Consider the following 15,016-nt stretch of genomic DNA (forward strand, 5'->3'; position numbering starts at 1 on the left):
TGAGAAAAACAACGGTTTTAAATCCCTGATTCAGCTGGAAATGTATGTTTCAGTGTCTGAAGCACATTCGATTGTGTTAACTATGCGCCCAATAATTTGGAGCACTAGATTCTAGAATAAGCAAAGATAATGAATGGCGGTCGATATTTCTGTTAAGAATCATGAAGCTAAACAAAAGACATTTTATGCGAAGTGATGAAGCCAAAAAAAATGTTTTTTTTTTTGGTGGGAAAAAAGCACACTAGTCAATTTCCCCATAAAAAGCTCCATAATCCGCCCAGCTACATCCTCCACACAGATTCATCAGCACCGCTGTTTTATACAGGAGCCTACGCCATCTTTTCTCGCTGCTTCTCCTTCTTCTCTCCCAGCAGCCATTCCTCCTTCTCCACCCCCTCCTGAAAAGCCCCAAGCGGCTGCCAGCGGTCCAAGGTAATTAAATTACTTAGCAAAGTTTACTTAACAGTAAATGGTTAGCAAAATTTAAGGTGATTGCAAATTTGCTTTCATTCCACTTCAATGGCTGGCCTGTTTAAGGCTCGTCTGCAAATAATTAGCACATATATTTGCATCAAAATCGTTTAGACCATATGTTGCAAAATTATGGAAAGCAGCAAATTAAAAATATTCGTTTTCTGTTATGGAAATGCGTACATGTAGAGAGGGAAGAGAGAGAGAGAGAGAGCGAGTGCAAGAGAGTGAGAGAGAGAGAGAGAGAGAGAGAGAGAGCAGGAGAGGGGAAGAGAGGGAGTGAGCAAACGATATCACCATGTGTCTCTAAACACTGACAACAAGGAGAGGAAAAGGAGGGAGGAGGGCACAGAAACGATTCAGTTTGGATTTGAACGTACTCATAACGTTCTTTTTCAAGAGCCCACCAGATGCTGTTTGAAATCTGCCAACGAAGAAAAACAGAACCCCCCCCCTGGCTCATTCTCACTCATACACACACGTAGACACCCTTGTACTTGTACACAAACACACACGCACGCCACACGCACATGCACGTACACACACACACACACACACACACACACACAGTCTCATCTTTTCGTGGCCTACTATGACTTTTAACACGGACGACATGGTAGGAAACCTACCTTAAAATGATCTCCAGGTCCCTCTGCCCACTATAGTAGCACGCAGTACGAGGTGCTTAATATTTGCTGTATTTCATATTTGTTCAAGCTGCATTTTCAAACGGAACGACAAATACCAAATACGGAAAAATTTGACAAAAATATGTGTTATCGTAGCAATCAGCGGGACCGGCAGATCATATTAAGGGAGGTTTCTCAGGGAGCGAGGTTTCTCTGTTCCAATTTTCCAAAACCCCAAAAATATTAAAGAATATTAAAATGTCCGCTATCATGAGGAAACTATTCAGGGGCAATGTGAAACGTGCGAGTTGATTAGTAGAAGGGCTAAAATGTTAATACCGGTGTGGTCTTTCACGGGGAACAGCAGCAAAAGGCTGATACTTACTTACACGACAGAGTTCAAACTTTTAAAATTAGCAAGATGTGGAAAGTAATTCACGTCTGAATTATTAAAACGGTGTACAAAACGCGAAACCATGGGAATTTCCTTCAGACAGGGCTATCGTGCGCTCACCGCAGCGCAGAGTAAGACCCGGCGGGTTTTTATTTTTTTTATTATGTCCATAAAACAAACCAAAAATCAATTGTAGATAAACCTCTGATCCACGGCGTCTGTAAGTCAGGCGGCCCCGCGCAGCGGTGACAACGACCTTTCAACTGGAAGGTTAGAGACCGACCGTCTTCTTTATTTTACTCGCATTAACCTTTACACGACGGTGCCTGCGTCAGTGTTGTGGCTGGAAGCGACGCGGCGGCGGGTTTCGCTCTCCGACCGAATTCTGCAATCCCTTCCAATCTGTCCTCTCATCTGCAGCCCCCCCCACCCACCCACCCACCCACCCGCTCACACACACACACACACACACACACACACACACACACACACACACACACACACACACACACACACACACACACACACACACACACCTCCAACGTCAATCTAATACCCTTAAGTGAGTGTCAGCGGCCGTTTGATAAAAGCTTATTCAGGTATTTGTGCTCTGGTGTTGCCGGATCCCGACGCCGCTCCCTCTTCTCCGAGAGGCATAATTACGACTGTTGACTGGAACAGTGAGGTAATGGCACATAAATCCAGCTGATCAATGGTTACCAGGACTAAATTAGAGGACGCCACCTCTGCCATTATCTGTCCAAACGACCAACAGGAGATGCATTCCAATACGGTTGCAAAAACAGGGGATTTCTCCCTGGCGATTATCGCGTTTTTGTTGTTGTCCGCTGAAAGAGAGGAAAGGGGGAAAAAAAAAAAAAAAAGCTTTGGCTGTAGCACTCGAAATATGTCGAGCTGAATTTCTCGCTGGGGAAAAAAAAGCTAAATTAATTTGGGGGGACGTAACAAACCTGAAAGTACACAAGTTTATTTACCAAACTGAACCTGCAGAAGCAGTAGCCGAGGGCTAAGTCTGAGCCCCTTGGACTAAAGCTTTTCAGCTCATTAAGTTATTTGAATCATAATATGGTCTATTTTTTTTTCCTGCACTACTTTATCTGTGCTTTTATGTATTTTTGCCGGAGTGGAAAATAAACAAGGTTTTGTGAGATTCTATACACCAATGAACCCCTGTGACAGCTGGGTAAAATCTATTACAGTCCTTTCCAGAAAATTGGTACGTAGTTGTTTCCCAGGTGTTTTTTTGGTAGCAAAATGCAGTGTTTAAAGTAAAACCATTAAGGAACCTCAGAGCCGTCACAACGTTTGTATCTATTATTCAGGACACGGTCGTGTGGTGTGCTGCTCTTTTCATAATCACATATTACTCCAGGGATTATAGTTATTACCAGGGGCTTCCCCCGTGGCGCACAGGGAATTCCCTTCGGAGACACGGGTCACCTCGAGCTCCGGTTCCACGGCAATCACCTCCGTCACGTTTTCACCCAAGAACGCTGCTGCTGAGTTAGGATAGGAATCGCTCCAATGTCATGTTTAAAATAATCACAATCCAAAATTCACAGGCTTTAGCCCGGTGGCGAATTGTCTATTCATTGTACCCGGTTAGAGTATTGAATTAAAATGTGCAGTTCGGCACTCCAACGCTTACACGCGTAATAAGTATGTGGCTTTGCAAATGTGGGTGATGGGACTGGGGGGGGGGGGGGGGATTCTTGAGACGGAGATCTACAGAGTGCCTGGAGACATAAAGGAGGAGATTTTAGGCCATGGAGAGAGCAAGGGCCCTTCTCTCTGTCTACCACATCACCTTCACCCCTCAGCCTGGCAGAACAAAGGGCGGCAGCCTCCTAAACGTGGAGCATTAGCCCTTTAGTTCCAGAGGGGGGTAAGGTGACACCCTCCATGTATGTGGTCTGTTCGCCACACATCTGTCAGGGCCTGGGGGGCGGTGGAGGTGGTGGCTTGGGGTGGGCGGGTGGGGGTGGGGGTGTTGGCAGGGAGAGCGAGAACTGGGAGCACAAGGGAGCGCAAGGCATAAGCAATGGAGAATAGGGGGAAATCTGGGGAGGTGTGTGTGTGCGCGTGTGTGTGCATGTGTGCGTGCGTGCGTGCGTGCGTGTGTGTGTGTGTGCGCCGGAGGGAGGAGTTCAGGCTCCCTGCTGTGACAGAGAGCATTAATACCTCCCATTTACTGTGGAAGAATTATTCCTATCACATGATGCCGCTAAGCTGGTCGAGCCACTCCCCTTTCCTATGCCACCTCGGCAGTCACTCAATGTTGAGGAGACGCGCAGAAAAAAAAAAAAAACAACAACACACAAACACAGAAAAAAAACATGGTACAATTTCGAAAAAAAAAATACATGAATAGAGGAATGCTATAAGAAGTGTTTTTTTTATACTGTCCCAACAACCACTTTGGCACCCCTATGATAAGCATTGAGGGGTGCATTAATCTGGGGAAAAACAGTGTCAATTATCAAAAACTCACTCAGGATTTGACTTGTGGGTCAACAATTTAGCTAGCTCATATTTTAATATAACAATATATTTCAAAGCCCTCAGGAACAAGTTGCCAAATCGACCATGTTGTGTATATTTACATAGTTAATTTGTGTAAAACAAGTGTATCACCTAATAATACAATTATGCTGATTTCTACATTTTGTTGATAAAAAGATTAGGCATTTATTTTATTATAGTATTAATAATATACTATAAACTGTATTTTAACACAATATGGGAGGCAACTTATATATTCAGTCAACGAAAAAAGAGTGACTATATTTCTATAAACTCATCCCGCTTCAAATCACATTGTAATTTTGATATTTTGATGTCTTATTTAAATGGTATCAAAGCTATTTCTCGGGCAGCGGTTCCAGGTGTGGAACCAAAATACGGCGGCGGAAGAAGTTAATCCGGGCCAGCGAGCCCATGCCAAGTTCAGGCCTCTGATGAGATCTTAAGGACTGTTTGTTTTGCTGTCGTCAATGGCACTAAATCGGGTAGAGGACGGAGGTTTTGATGACCCCTGGCCCCTGGGCCCTTGGTGGGTGTTCTGCAAACACTCCACACAGCCCTGCCGTCGTGTGGATAACGAGGAGGCCCTCGCACAACACCCCGGCTTATTGGACTGGAAACACACACTGCTATGAGGTGGAGGACCCGAGCAGGGTTGTTACGTGTGTTGCATGCGCACGTTTTATGCGTTTGCGAATGTGACGAATCGGCAGTGTATAGCAGAAGTGGAATTTATCGTTCAAATTGTCTCGTTTTTACTGGCTCAGGGTCATAAATAAAACTGGCTGTTGTCAGTTAGATAAACAGTAGTAACCCGCACCAACTAGAAACAACCAGTTTGGGATATTAAATGTGATGAAATCCGTGGCGGATAAATGGAGGTGAAGTACATTAACAGATAACAGAATATGTCGGTATTATCTTGTGTGAAAAAGATACAAGCCAATATACAGTATGGTAGGTGAGGGCTAATGAGTGGAATCATAAGGAGGAAAAGGAATTGCAGGAAACATACTCCATTTGGTAGCAATTAAATTACTAAGTGGGATTGCAGTGTGAGTGTGTGTGTGAGTGTGTGTGAGTGTGCGTGTGCATGTGTGTGTGATATGTAGGCCAGGCAGGAAGTGACCCATAAACATATCGCTCCAACTCTTTTATAGAAGGCCAGTGTTAACCCCCCCACTCCCCCACCTCCCTTCAGAAACACACACAGAAATGGCAAATACACACATGCATGCACACACATTCACACACACGTGTGCGCGCACAGACACACAGACACAGACACAGACACACACACACACACACACACACACACACACACACACACACACACACACACACACACACACACACACACACACACACACACACACACACACACACACACACACAGCAAGCCCCCAGTGAGCGCTAAGCAGGCCAGCGGGCCAGCCGAGGGGGCTCATTACAGGTCCACAGAGCCCCCCAACACAAAGGCCTGAGCTGCTTTAGCCAGGGGATGATCTGCTCTCCACTGACTAGAGAGTCCATAGACGGACAAAGGGAACAAGGGAGTCGGGAGGGAGGGAGGGAGGGACAGAGAGAGAGAGAGCGAGAGAGGGAGAGAAAGCGAGAGAGGAGAGGAGAGGAGAGGGAGAGGAGAGGAGAGGAGAGCCGCAGGCTTTAAAGATGTCAGGAGACCCCGGGAGAGAAAGCCTGGCGGGCGCACAGAGAGGAGCGCACGGAAGGAGGCGAGCGGGCAGAGGAGGAGGAGGAGGAGGAGGAGGAGGAGGAGAAGAGGCTTAAGCTCCACGGCTACGTCAGGACATTAACATTCACACAACCTCCAAACATCTGCTGCTTCCTGCGTGCCCTCCATCCCTCCCTCGCTCCGAGCCTATCTCCCTCCGTCCGCTCTCAGCGCTGGAACAAAGACGGCCAAGATGGGAGAGGAGTGGAAGAGCGAGGGAATATAGGTAAACAGAGGGGGGGACCAAAAGTGAGAGAAAAGTGTCAATGCGGACGGAGAGAGAGGAGGAGTGATGATGGAGGTTCTGTCTTCCTATCAATTAGTGCAAAGAGGAGACAGATGTTCCTAATAGTCCCAATAATGGCCAGACACACACACAGACCCACAGACCCACACACACACACACACACACACACACACACTTTGAAAACCCCTTGTGTATACTACTATAATACTATAATTAAAATAAATGAATGAAAATAGGATAAAGATTATTTTGGTTTTAAAAGCTGTGGAAGAGGGGATTATGGGAAGAGAAGGTAAGAGAATAAACAATGAAACAAAGTAACAAACAAATGATAAGCCTCCCCCCGCCCCAGCAAGGAAACAGTGAAATATAAAGGATGGTCCTGGCTGTCCCAGGTGCCAGTCTGTCATTCATATCAGGTTAGGATCTGCGATTCATTGGCATTTTGCTGTAGGTCTTCGTGGGTGATGTGATCATGTTCTGACGGGGGCCAGCCCTGGCTCCATGGTGAAGATAGTCTATTATTAGGCCATAAAACTGTTCTTTTGGAAACCTGTAGGAAGACAGAGGAAAGCCAGGGACGGCTCCAATTCATAAACAGCCTCTGCTCTCTGACTGAGCGTAGCCTTGGGCCGGAGTCTGCATGGCTGCTTTCATGATGCCTTGTATTAGTACCTTGTATTAGTACCTTCTATTAGTATAAGTGCAGAGCTAGGTGGCTGGGTGGATACAGGACTGATGTTGTATGTTAGAGCACATTAATCAACAATACAGGTTTAAATGTACAGCATAATTCGAAATTCCATTTAAAAAGTATTATACACATTATTATTATTATTATTATTATTATTATTATTATTATTATTATTATTAATAATAATAATAATAATAATAATAATAATAACGACAATAATAATAATAATAATAATAATAATAATAATATTTCCATATGTATCATCATTACATTTTCAATGTGATTAATTCAGTGGTATTGTGTCCTGCACAATTTTGACATTTTAAGTCTAAAATGTCTTATTTTTTTTAAAGACATTATCGACATTTTTAAGTAATTTAAAGAATTTCTACACATCCTACATGGTTCCACGGGAGCCATGAAGGAGAGAATGTGAAAGTCACAATGAAACCACAGAAGATGTTTTGTAACCCGGGCCTACAGTGAGACTAAATGGGCCCTCGCTGAGGGAGGTGTACGGCTGGTGGGTGATCTATAGATGATGAATAGCTGCCCCGGCTCTTTCATATATTTCTTGTGAAGAAATTAGAACCCTGTTCTGAAGGGTTAGGCCTTGGTGTGTGTGTGTGTGTGTGTGTGTGTGTGTGTGTGTGTGTAAACATGCAGACATTTCTCTCCACAGTCAATCTCTGCCTGTCACATCTGGCTCCCAACTCTGGCCCATGAATACACACTGGGATATATACACAGCGCGCAGAGTGACAACTATGACTTATGTACTGCAGGGAGTGTTTGAAATTATGCTCCGCTGAATATGGGCCCGGAAGCACTCAACGTGGAAAGAAGTAGAAAATGGGGTTTTCTGTGCGCTCGCTTGTGGGTGAGTGCATATGTGTGTGTGTGTGTGTGTGTGTGCGGTGCCATAAGTCAATGTATTAGTAAGCCAGAGAGAGGGAAACTCAGAGAGGGGGGGATGTCAGAGAGAAAGACACAATGAGATAATTGGGGGATCAGCCACCTACCAGCCGCCTGCAGAACCATATGCATTCGAACCTTGGCCTGTTCTGCTGGGGTCTGCAAAAGAAACATGAGGTAACAGCATTAATTATAAGAACATAACGTAGTCCCGCCGGCATCTAGACAGGGCCTGAGGTTAACAAGGCACAGTTTCATGAACTGTCTCGCTTGGAGGCACTTTGTTCGTTGAACCAACAGATCAGACACGGAACCAATCGGACGAGACCTGCAACAACTAATCAATGTAATCGATGGCATCAATCACAACGACTTGGGTTATCGATGAATCCTCATTGGTTGCCTGAATGCGCCACGTACGCTTCGTAGACCTGGCTACGGAGGGTGTAGAAGACGTGCACCCCGTGAAAGGCATATTTTGAAAAGATGGCAGAGTGAAATCATTGTCCCAAAAAAATATAAATAAAAAATAAAAATAAAGAAATTTTAAATTGAAAATAATCGTCCTATTTTTATCCAGTCAATTGTAATTAATCAACAATCAATTAGTGAGAACAGTCAACAGATGAATTTTACACCAATACAGTCAGCCCCAGTTCAGACAGTGGAAATATCCCCGCACAGACACTGCTACAGCAAAGTCAGGTTCTACTGCACTGGACTGCTCGAAACCAAACTGCCCACTTTTTTAGCAGAAGCGCCGCTCGCCCTGGGCTGACGTTGGTTTTTACCAAACCAAATCTTAACTGTAACCATCAGAGGGAAGAATCCCCCTGGACGCTCGTGACAGAGAGCCGGGGGACAACCTCACCACGCTGCTTACAGTCAGCTTCCCTGACACACCAGGGGTGATCAAAGAGAGAAACCCAGGAACGGAAACAAAAAAAACATAGAGCGAGAGAGAGAGAGAGAGAGAGAGAGAGAGAGAGAGAGAGAGAGAGAGAGAGAAGCGACGCAAAAAAGAAAAGAGAAAACAAAAGCTGCTGTAACAGGTCTTTGGAGAGTTGGATGAGAGGGCAGAGAGAGCCCATTTTACCCAGATCACAGCCAAAAGAGAGAACACTTCCGATCCCTGTCGCACGCGTGTGCATCTGTGTGTGCGCGCGTGCGTGCGTGTGGAGCACGGGCACATGCTCACACTAAAGTATGCACGGGCGATGCTCGGTAGAGGAGCCGGGGTTGGGCGTGACTCATGCTTTGACAGCTGTATTGAAAGGCCCCCCCTTTTTTTTTTCCCCTCGACGTGCCCTCAAAAGGCCCTCGCTGTAATTCCAATATCTCTGCGATTAGATTTGAGAGTCTTAATTGTCAAGGAAGAATGATGGCTGCGGCGCGGCGCGGCACTATAAAAATGCAGGAGCGACTGAGATTGCTCTCTGAGGTTTTTTGTGTTTTTTATGTACTTTTTTTTTTTTCCCCTCCTGTTTTTTTTGCCGGGGCTGCCATGGTGCAGCGGCCCTCGGTGGGCTGAGGCTACGTGTCGTATTAGAGAGAAATTAAATGCTAATGGGGATGGGATGTGAATGCGGAGCCTGGGAGGATCATTTAAACGACAGCAGCAGGGCGATGTTGACAGCCCCCATCCCCCATATCCATCTCCTCCTCTTCGTTAGCCTACACACCTCTGCACCCCCCCCCCCCCCCACACACACACACACACACACTCCACCTCAAACCCGCTGCAAAAATCTGATTTATCAAACTGTAAAAACTTGTCACTTTGAAAAAACGTCACTTTTTCTGTGGCAGTCAGGGAAATATAATGACCCCCTTTAATGTGGCGATGTCAAGGCACTGCATCTTAGATGGAACACGCATCAAGGAGCCACACACACACACACACACACACACACACACACACACACACACACACACACACACACACACACACACACACACACACACACACACACACACACACAAACACTCACACATTCTGCCTGCTGCACACTTAGTGCAACATGGATGTGTGAGAATGTGCATGTTTTAGGAGCAGGTGACACAGTGGATTGCATTGACGTTGACTGGCACAGCCAGACAGCTGAGATTAATAATCTCTATTATTCCGACAGTAAGGAAAAACACAACATCTACACGCCAGTTATTAGCACAGAACTAACCGGTAGCCGACTAAAATAACACATCAGAGAACTTAAATGGCCAAATTACTGTGTGAACTGCAATCATCTAAGTTTATTATGACATTTCCTTGGTAATTAAATTAGCATTTGTTTACACTGGCCCGAAGGCAAGTGTCAGGCTCACACACACACACACACACACGCACACACACACACACACACACAAAGACAAAAAAAACAAAAAACCTCCTTCCAACTTCTCAAAGAAAACAGATTAATGGATAATGAGAAAAAGACTGCAGCCTCACAGTCCACGGTTGTGAACGACGGCTGAAACCGGCTAATTAATATCACATTACAACTAATGCAAAAGGTGCTTGGAAGTCAGCTTGCAGCGCGGAACCACACATGAGACAATTCCGCACGTACATTCTCTCATTTTTATAAGACCTTTTTCCATCCTCTTTTCTTTGTGTGTGTGTGTGTGTGTGTGTGTGCACGACTGTGTGTGTGTAATTCATTAGTAAACAATAAAAAGGCGTTAATTGCGCTCCCAGGAGAGGGATGTGTGTTCTCCCCGCTGGGAGAGAGTCGCCCGCTGCATCTGAAGAGTCTACGAACCCTCAATTAGACCTGCACCCATCCAATACACACAAACAAACATGACAGACAAAGAAAAGAAGAACAATAAGAAGAAGAAGAAGAAGAAGAGGAAGAGAGAAAGGCCGACAGAAAATGAGAGAAACAGAAATGGGTTTGTTGCAATGGAGGGACTGGGACGTGAGCTTTGTCTTCTGACTCCGAGGTAAAAGTCAGGAGGTTTGGAAAACAGGGGAGAGGAGAAGAAGGAGTTTAATAAGGAAAGAAAGGCATTTTAAACCGCGGCGCCACGCATTTGGATGGGGTTCGACTAAAGGTGATTTACGCGTAGAGTCATAGCAGCGCGCCTGTTTCGCCTTCGACAACCGCATGGGAGAACGGTGAGGCTGCGGCGATGCACGCGCGCGGAACGGAAACTGTTACAATACTGTTCAGAGAGATCAATAAGAGGCATCGTCTAAGAGCAGAACCGTTATTAGAAGCAATATCTGTACGACAGGAGCTGAGCCGGAGCTGAGCTTCCGGCAAGGGCAGGTGGCTCTGTGTGTGTGTGTGTGTGTGTGTGTGTGTGTGTGTGTGTGTGTGTCTCTCTCACTTCACTGCTTGTGTACATTAAGCAATATGGTGTTTGTGCAATGTACATGCTGACATCAATCACTTAAGCCAGGTGGTGGTGATGGTGTAGTTTTGCGCTCTATCGTCCTCTGTTTTTGACATGTAGTTCTCATATACATACGCATACATATATGAGAACATTGTTATTAAAGGAATCTAACCCGTTTTTTTTCTGGGTGCTTTCAAAGCCTATACAGATATTCTGAAATGAATCAGTCTTTTTTGCTTTTTGAGGGTTTTTTTTCGCTGTCCCCGTAGACAGTTATTATTAAATTAAATTTCACTTTAGAACTCGTTTTAAAACTTGTTTTGAAGTGAAGCAGCTGCCTCTCCATGAGCGGTCCTGAAAGGTCTCTCTTTCCCGGTCCGCTGAGGCGCGGATTACATCTCGTACCATTTTGTTGTTCACAACAACCGACCTTTCAGAACTCCCGATGCCGCCGCCGTGACGCCAGATTAACTGCGTTTTTTCTTCGGAGAGACGGCCTCTGCAGACGCGTTTATGACTTGCCTGTGCTACATTCTGCGGGAGCCGAGCGCGCGATCCCTCAAAAAAAAACCCCGGCAGCAGACATTCTGATATTTGTTTTCGGCTGCAGAGCTCAGAAGTTACCGCACTTGCGTAGTAGAATCGATGCGCGCACCGCCTGGAGGTTCTGCTGCGGTGAAGCCGAGCATGAAACAGGCCGGGGCCGCTTTCATGGCTCCTGCACGGTTTTTGAAAATCAAATTCAAATGCTTTTCTAAAAACCCTTTTTTTTTTTTTAAGAGCTCAACAGAGGAAAAACATAATGCCACAGTGATAGCAGATCAAAGTCATGTTACACTTTTTTTTTACAAGATTTTCAACAGATTGGGTCAAACAAAACATCTATTTTGTGTGTTGGCGTGCCCGTGTTCTCAGCTTTGGACCTGAAGAAAAGGTCAATGCGGCACATTCTGCAATTTGCTTCAAGCTTGTTGTGAGTGCATCTATTCAAGCAATGACGTGACGGTGAATAAGTACTAGTAATATTAAGTATTAGTATTTTACCAAATTCGGTGCCTGATTCCTTAATGTCATTCTTATCATCTGGGGCGATTGGAAGTACTACAAGGAAGAATGTATGTGAATGTTTATTTGTTATTATTTGAAATGAAATCTATTGCACAATACATTTTTACAAAAAGGATGCCTGAAAAAATTAATTCCTAAGCAGTGGGGAACTCAAACGTAAGCAAGAATATTTGTTGTATCGACAAATATGCAAAATACAGCATAAGCATGTCTTTTTCCCAATAAGAATTTGGGATCTCTCCGCACAGACGCCACCCCGAGCTGTAGAGAAAAGCCTGTAGTTTCAACCGCATATGATCAGGGGCAAAACAATGGTCACAGCATCGAGCAATTAATTTCATATGGAGAGAGCGCTGGTGGCCAACTTGGCAGCAGCACCGGCGCTGGTGCGGAGGACCCATCGTGAAAATAAAAATAATGTACCGCTCGAAATTCACAGTGGTGATTGCCACAGATAAAATGCTCTTTTTTGAGCTTTGACCCAATTGAGGCAAGTTTGATTTGTTTCAAAGCGGGTCTCGCTCATAGCAAGTTGTCTAAAAAGAAGCAAGTGGAAAAAATAAAGTCCACCTTCATCTGGCCTCAGGGCGGAGGTGGAAAAGGTACTGAAATACCAAAATCAAGTAAATACGAATATCATAAGTATCAAAGTAAAGCAACCTGCACAGAGCTTCATTATTGAAACCATGCAGTTGAGTCTCAGACAGGTAACAGATCAAGTGGTAATTGGTAAACACTGGATATTCTACTATTATTTTATATTACCTGACTTCCATTACTTTGTGCAAATATGGAACACATGGTATCGAGGGGAAAACGTAACAGAGTAAACAGAAAATATTAAGTTCAGAAATGTTGCGAAAGTTGCTAGAAATCCAATGCATTGTTGGTCTGTGTATGAATGAAGGCCTGTTAGCCCAGACACAGAGGGCGAGAGCGAGCGAGAGAGAGAGAGAGAGAGAGAGAGAGCGAGAGGGAGGGAGAGGGGGAGAGAGGGAGAGGGGCGGTGAGAGGGCGGGGGGTGGGGGAGGGGTCAGAGTACCTTCTCACTAAATGACCCCCCACCTTCCATTTAGCGACACAGAGGAAGAGGGCCTGGCATTACTTGTTAGATAGGACGACAATCGGCTTCAGACCTCGGCTGAGCACGGAACCAAGGCTGAGTGCCGGCGCGCGCCGCCAGCCACGGATGGCAGACGGATTGCGTGTCCTCGCACACCTTCCCGCTCGGCCGATACGTCAGTGTCACATTGTCTTGACCTCCCTCGCCTCACTCTATCTGTCCGTTCATTTGTCCTGTGTGTGTGTGCGTGTGTGCGTGTGTGTATGTGCGTGTGTGTGTGTGTGTGTGTGACTATTCACTTTAAACCACTTAATCTACAGGCTTCACTATATTCAGCCGGCTCTTCAGACTTAGATTAGAAACGGACCAAAGTAGGGAGTCAGCGGGAGAGAGAGGGGGAGAGAGAGAGAGGGAGAGAGAGATAGAAAGAAATGGGGGTGCGGGCGGGAAAGAGGAGGGTAATGGAGATGACAGATGGAGGGAAAAGAGAGCGAGAGAGGGAAGGAAAGAGAGGGAACAGGGAGAGATTGCGGAGGGAAGCCGCCGGTGGTGGAGCTGGCGTGGATGATTAGTTGAGGCGTGGAGTCGGCCGACACAGTCAGCCATCATCTCCCACGGCAGCTCCACGGCACCAAACGGTGGCCACCGCGGCTCATCTCATCTCCACTGAAGCTCCACACCTCGGTGCTAGATTAGGGGGGAATACGGGCACCGGTTGAGCAGGCGGCGGAGGTTCTCCATCAAAGGGTGACGGTGCGCTCGAGGCGGTCGGAGGGCTCAAGCTGCCACGTATAGCTTAAAGGGGCAACGCAAGGCGAAAGGCAAATTGTTTCAAAACTGAAAAAAAAAAAAAAAGTTTTAATAGTCTGATAAACTTGGTCATTGTGCTGCATTGTAACATGCACTGTGGGAGATAAATCACAGAACAAACCAGTTGTTTACCAAGATTCCGACAGAGTTCTGGGGAATATAACTCGATGTGACCCCTTATTTAGTGTCTCCTACCTGCTTTAAGATAAGATCAAATTACAAATTATTAATCCCAAGTGGGAAATGACAGTTTTACAGATATTTTCAAAGTAAAATAATTAATTTCATAATATAATAAACATTCAAGACTTTAATTAACCTCACTCAAAATCACTGTAGAATTAGATAACAAATAAAATGTATCTCGGCAGTTAATATTCACCAGCTTCACTAAAACACTATAACCCTCGAACCTTGAACCGGAGATGTGAACGCACACACGTACCCACAACACACGCCTTAATGACTTGTTTTTTTTCTGCACACTAGGGCCAAATTTTACAATACGCCCAATATGCATTTTTAAAGTCTTAAAATGTATTTATATTTTCTATCATCTGTTGCTTTGTTTTCCTGGCTCGGTCCTCCCCCGCCCCCCCTCCCATATCCCATACCCAAAAGAGGAAGAAAGAAAACAGACCCCCGAAAATGCAATATTTCTGTTTTTAATATCGAAGTCTATAAGATCAGGGCAGAGATGGGTTCCATAGTAATATGTTTATTTATATATTTTATAAGAGGGGGAAAAAAAATATCCCTATATCGGGGTGTGTATGCGGGAGGGGGCTAGGCCACTGTATCGGGGCTCATCCTATATGAAAAATAATGTTGTGTATGGCTATACTTTTATATATAATGGCAATATGGGATCAGGGCTCTTTTACAATGTGCCATACTTCAGGCTAGAGCTAACAGCATTTTATGGGCCGCCAGCAGTTCATCTTCATGTCTGAGGCAGGCAGGAGCACTGCATAATAATGTCGTTTCCTGCCCCCAAATGCTATTTCACGGGTCGGGGCTCATTTCTCAAACTTCACCACTTTTACAATTTCCCAAACTTTTATTCCCGTCATTATTACCAACAAGATTTCATTACGTATTTAG

The 15,016-nt window shown here is 45.2% G+C and overlaps 1 protein-coding gene across 2 annotated transcripts in view; it reads right to left on the reverse strand.

Annotated features, from left to right (window-relative positions):
* rsrc1 (arginine/serine-rich coiled-coil 1) overlaps nucleotides 1-15,016 on the reverse strand; it is a 128,440-nt gene that overhangs the window by 59,396 nt on the left and 54,028 nt on the right. For both annotated transcript variants that reach the window (XM_080007219.1, XM_080007220.1), the window contains exon 6: nucleotides 7,734-7,785. In XM_080007219.1, coding sequence (XP_079863345.1) covers nucleotides 7,734-7,785 — 52 coding nt within the window. The remainder of the gene's footprint in view (nucleotides 1-7,733; nucleotides 7,786-15,016) is intronic.

Source organism: Zeus faber (genome assembly GCF_960531495.2).
Source record: "Zeus faber genome assembly, chromosome: 9".
Lineage (NCBI taxonomy): Eukaryota > Metazoa > Chordata > Actinopteri > Zeiformes > Zeidae > Zeus > Zeus faber.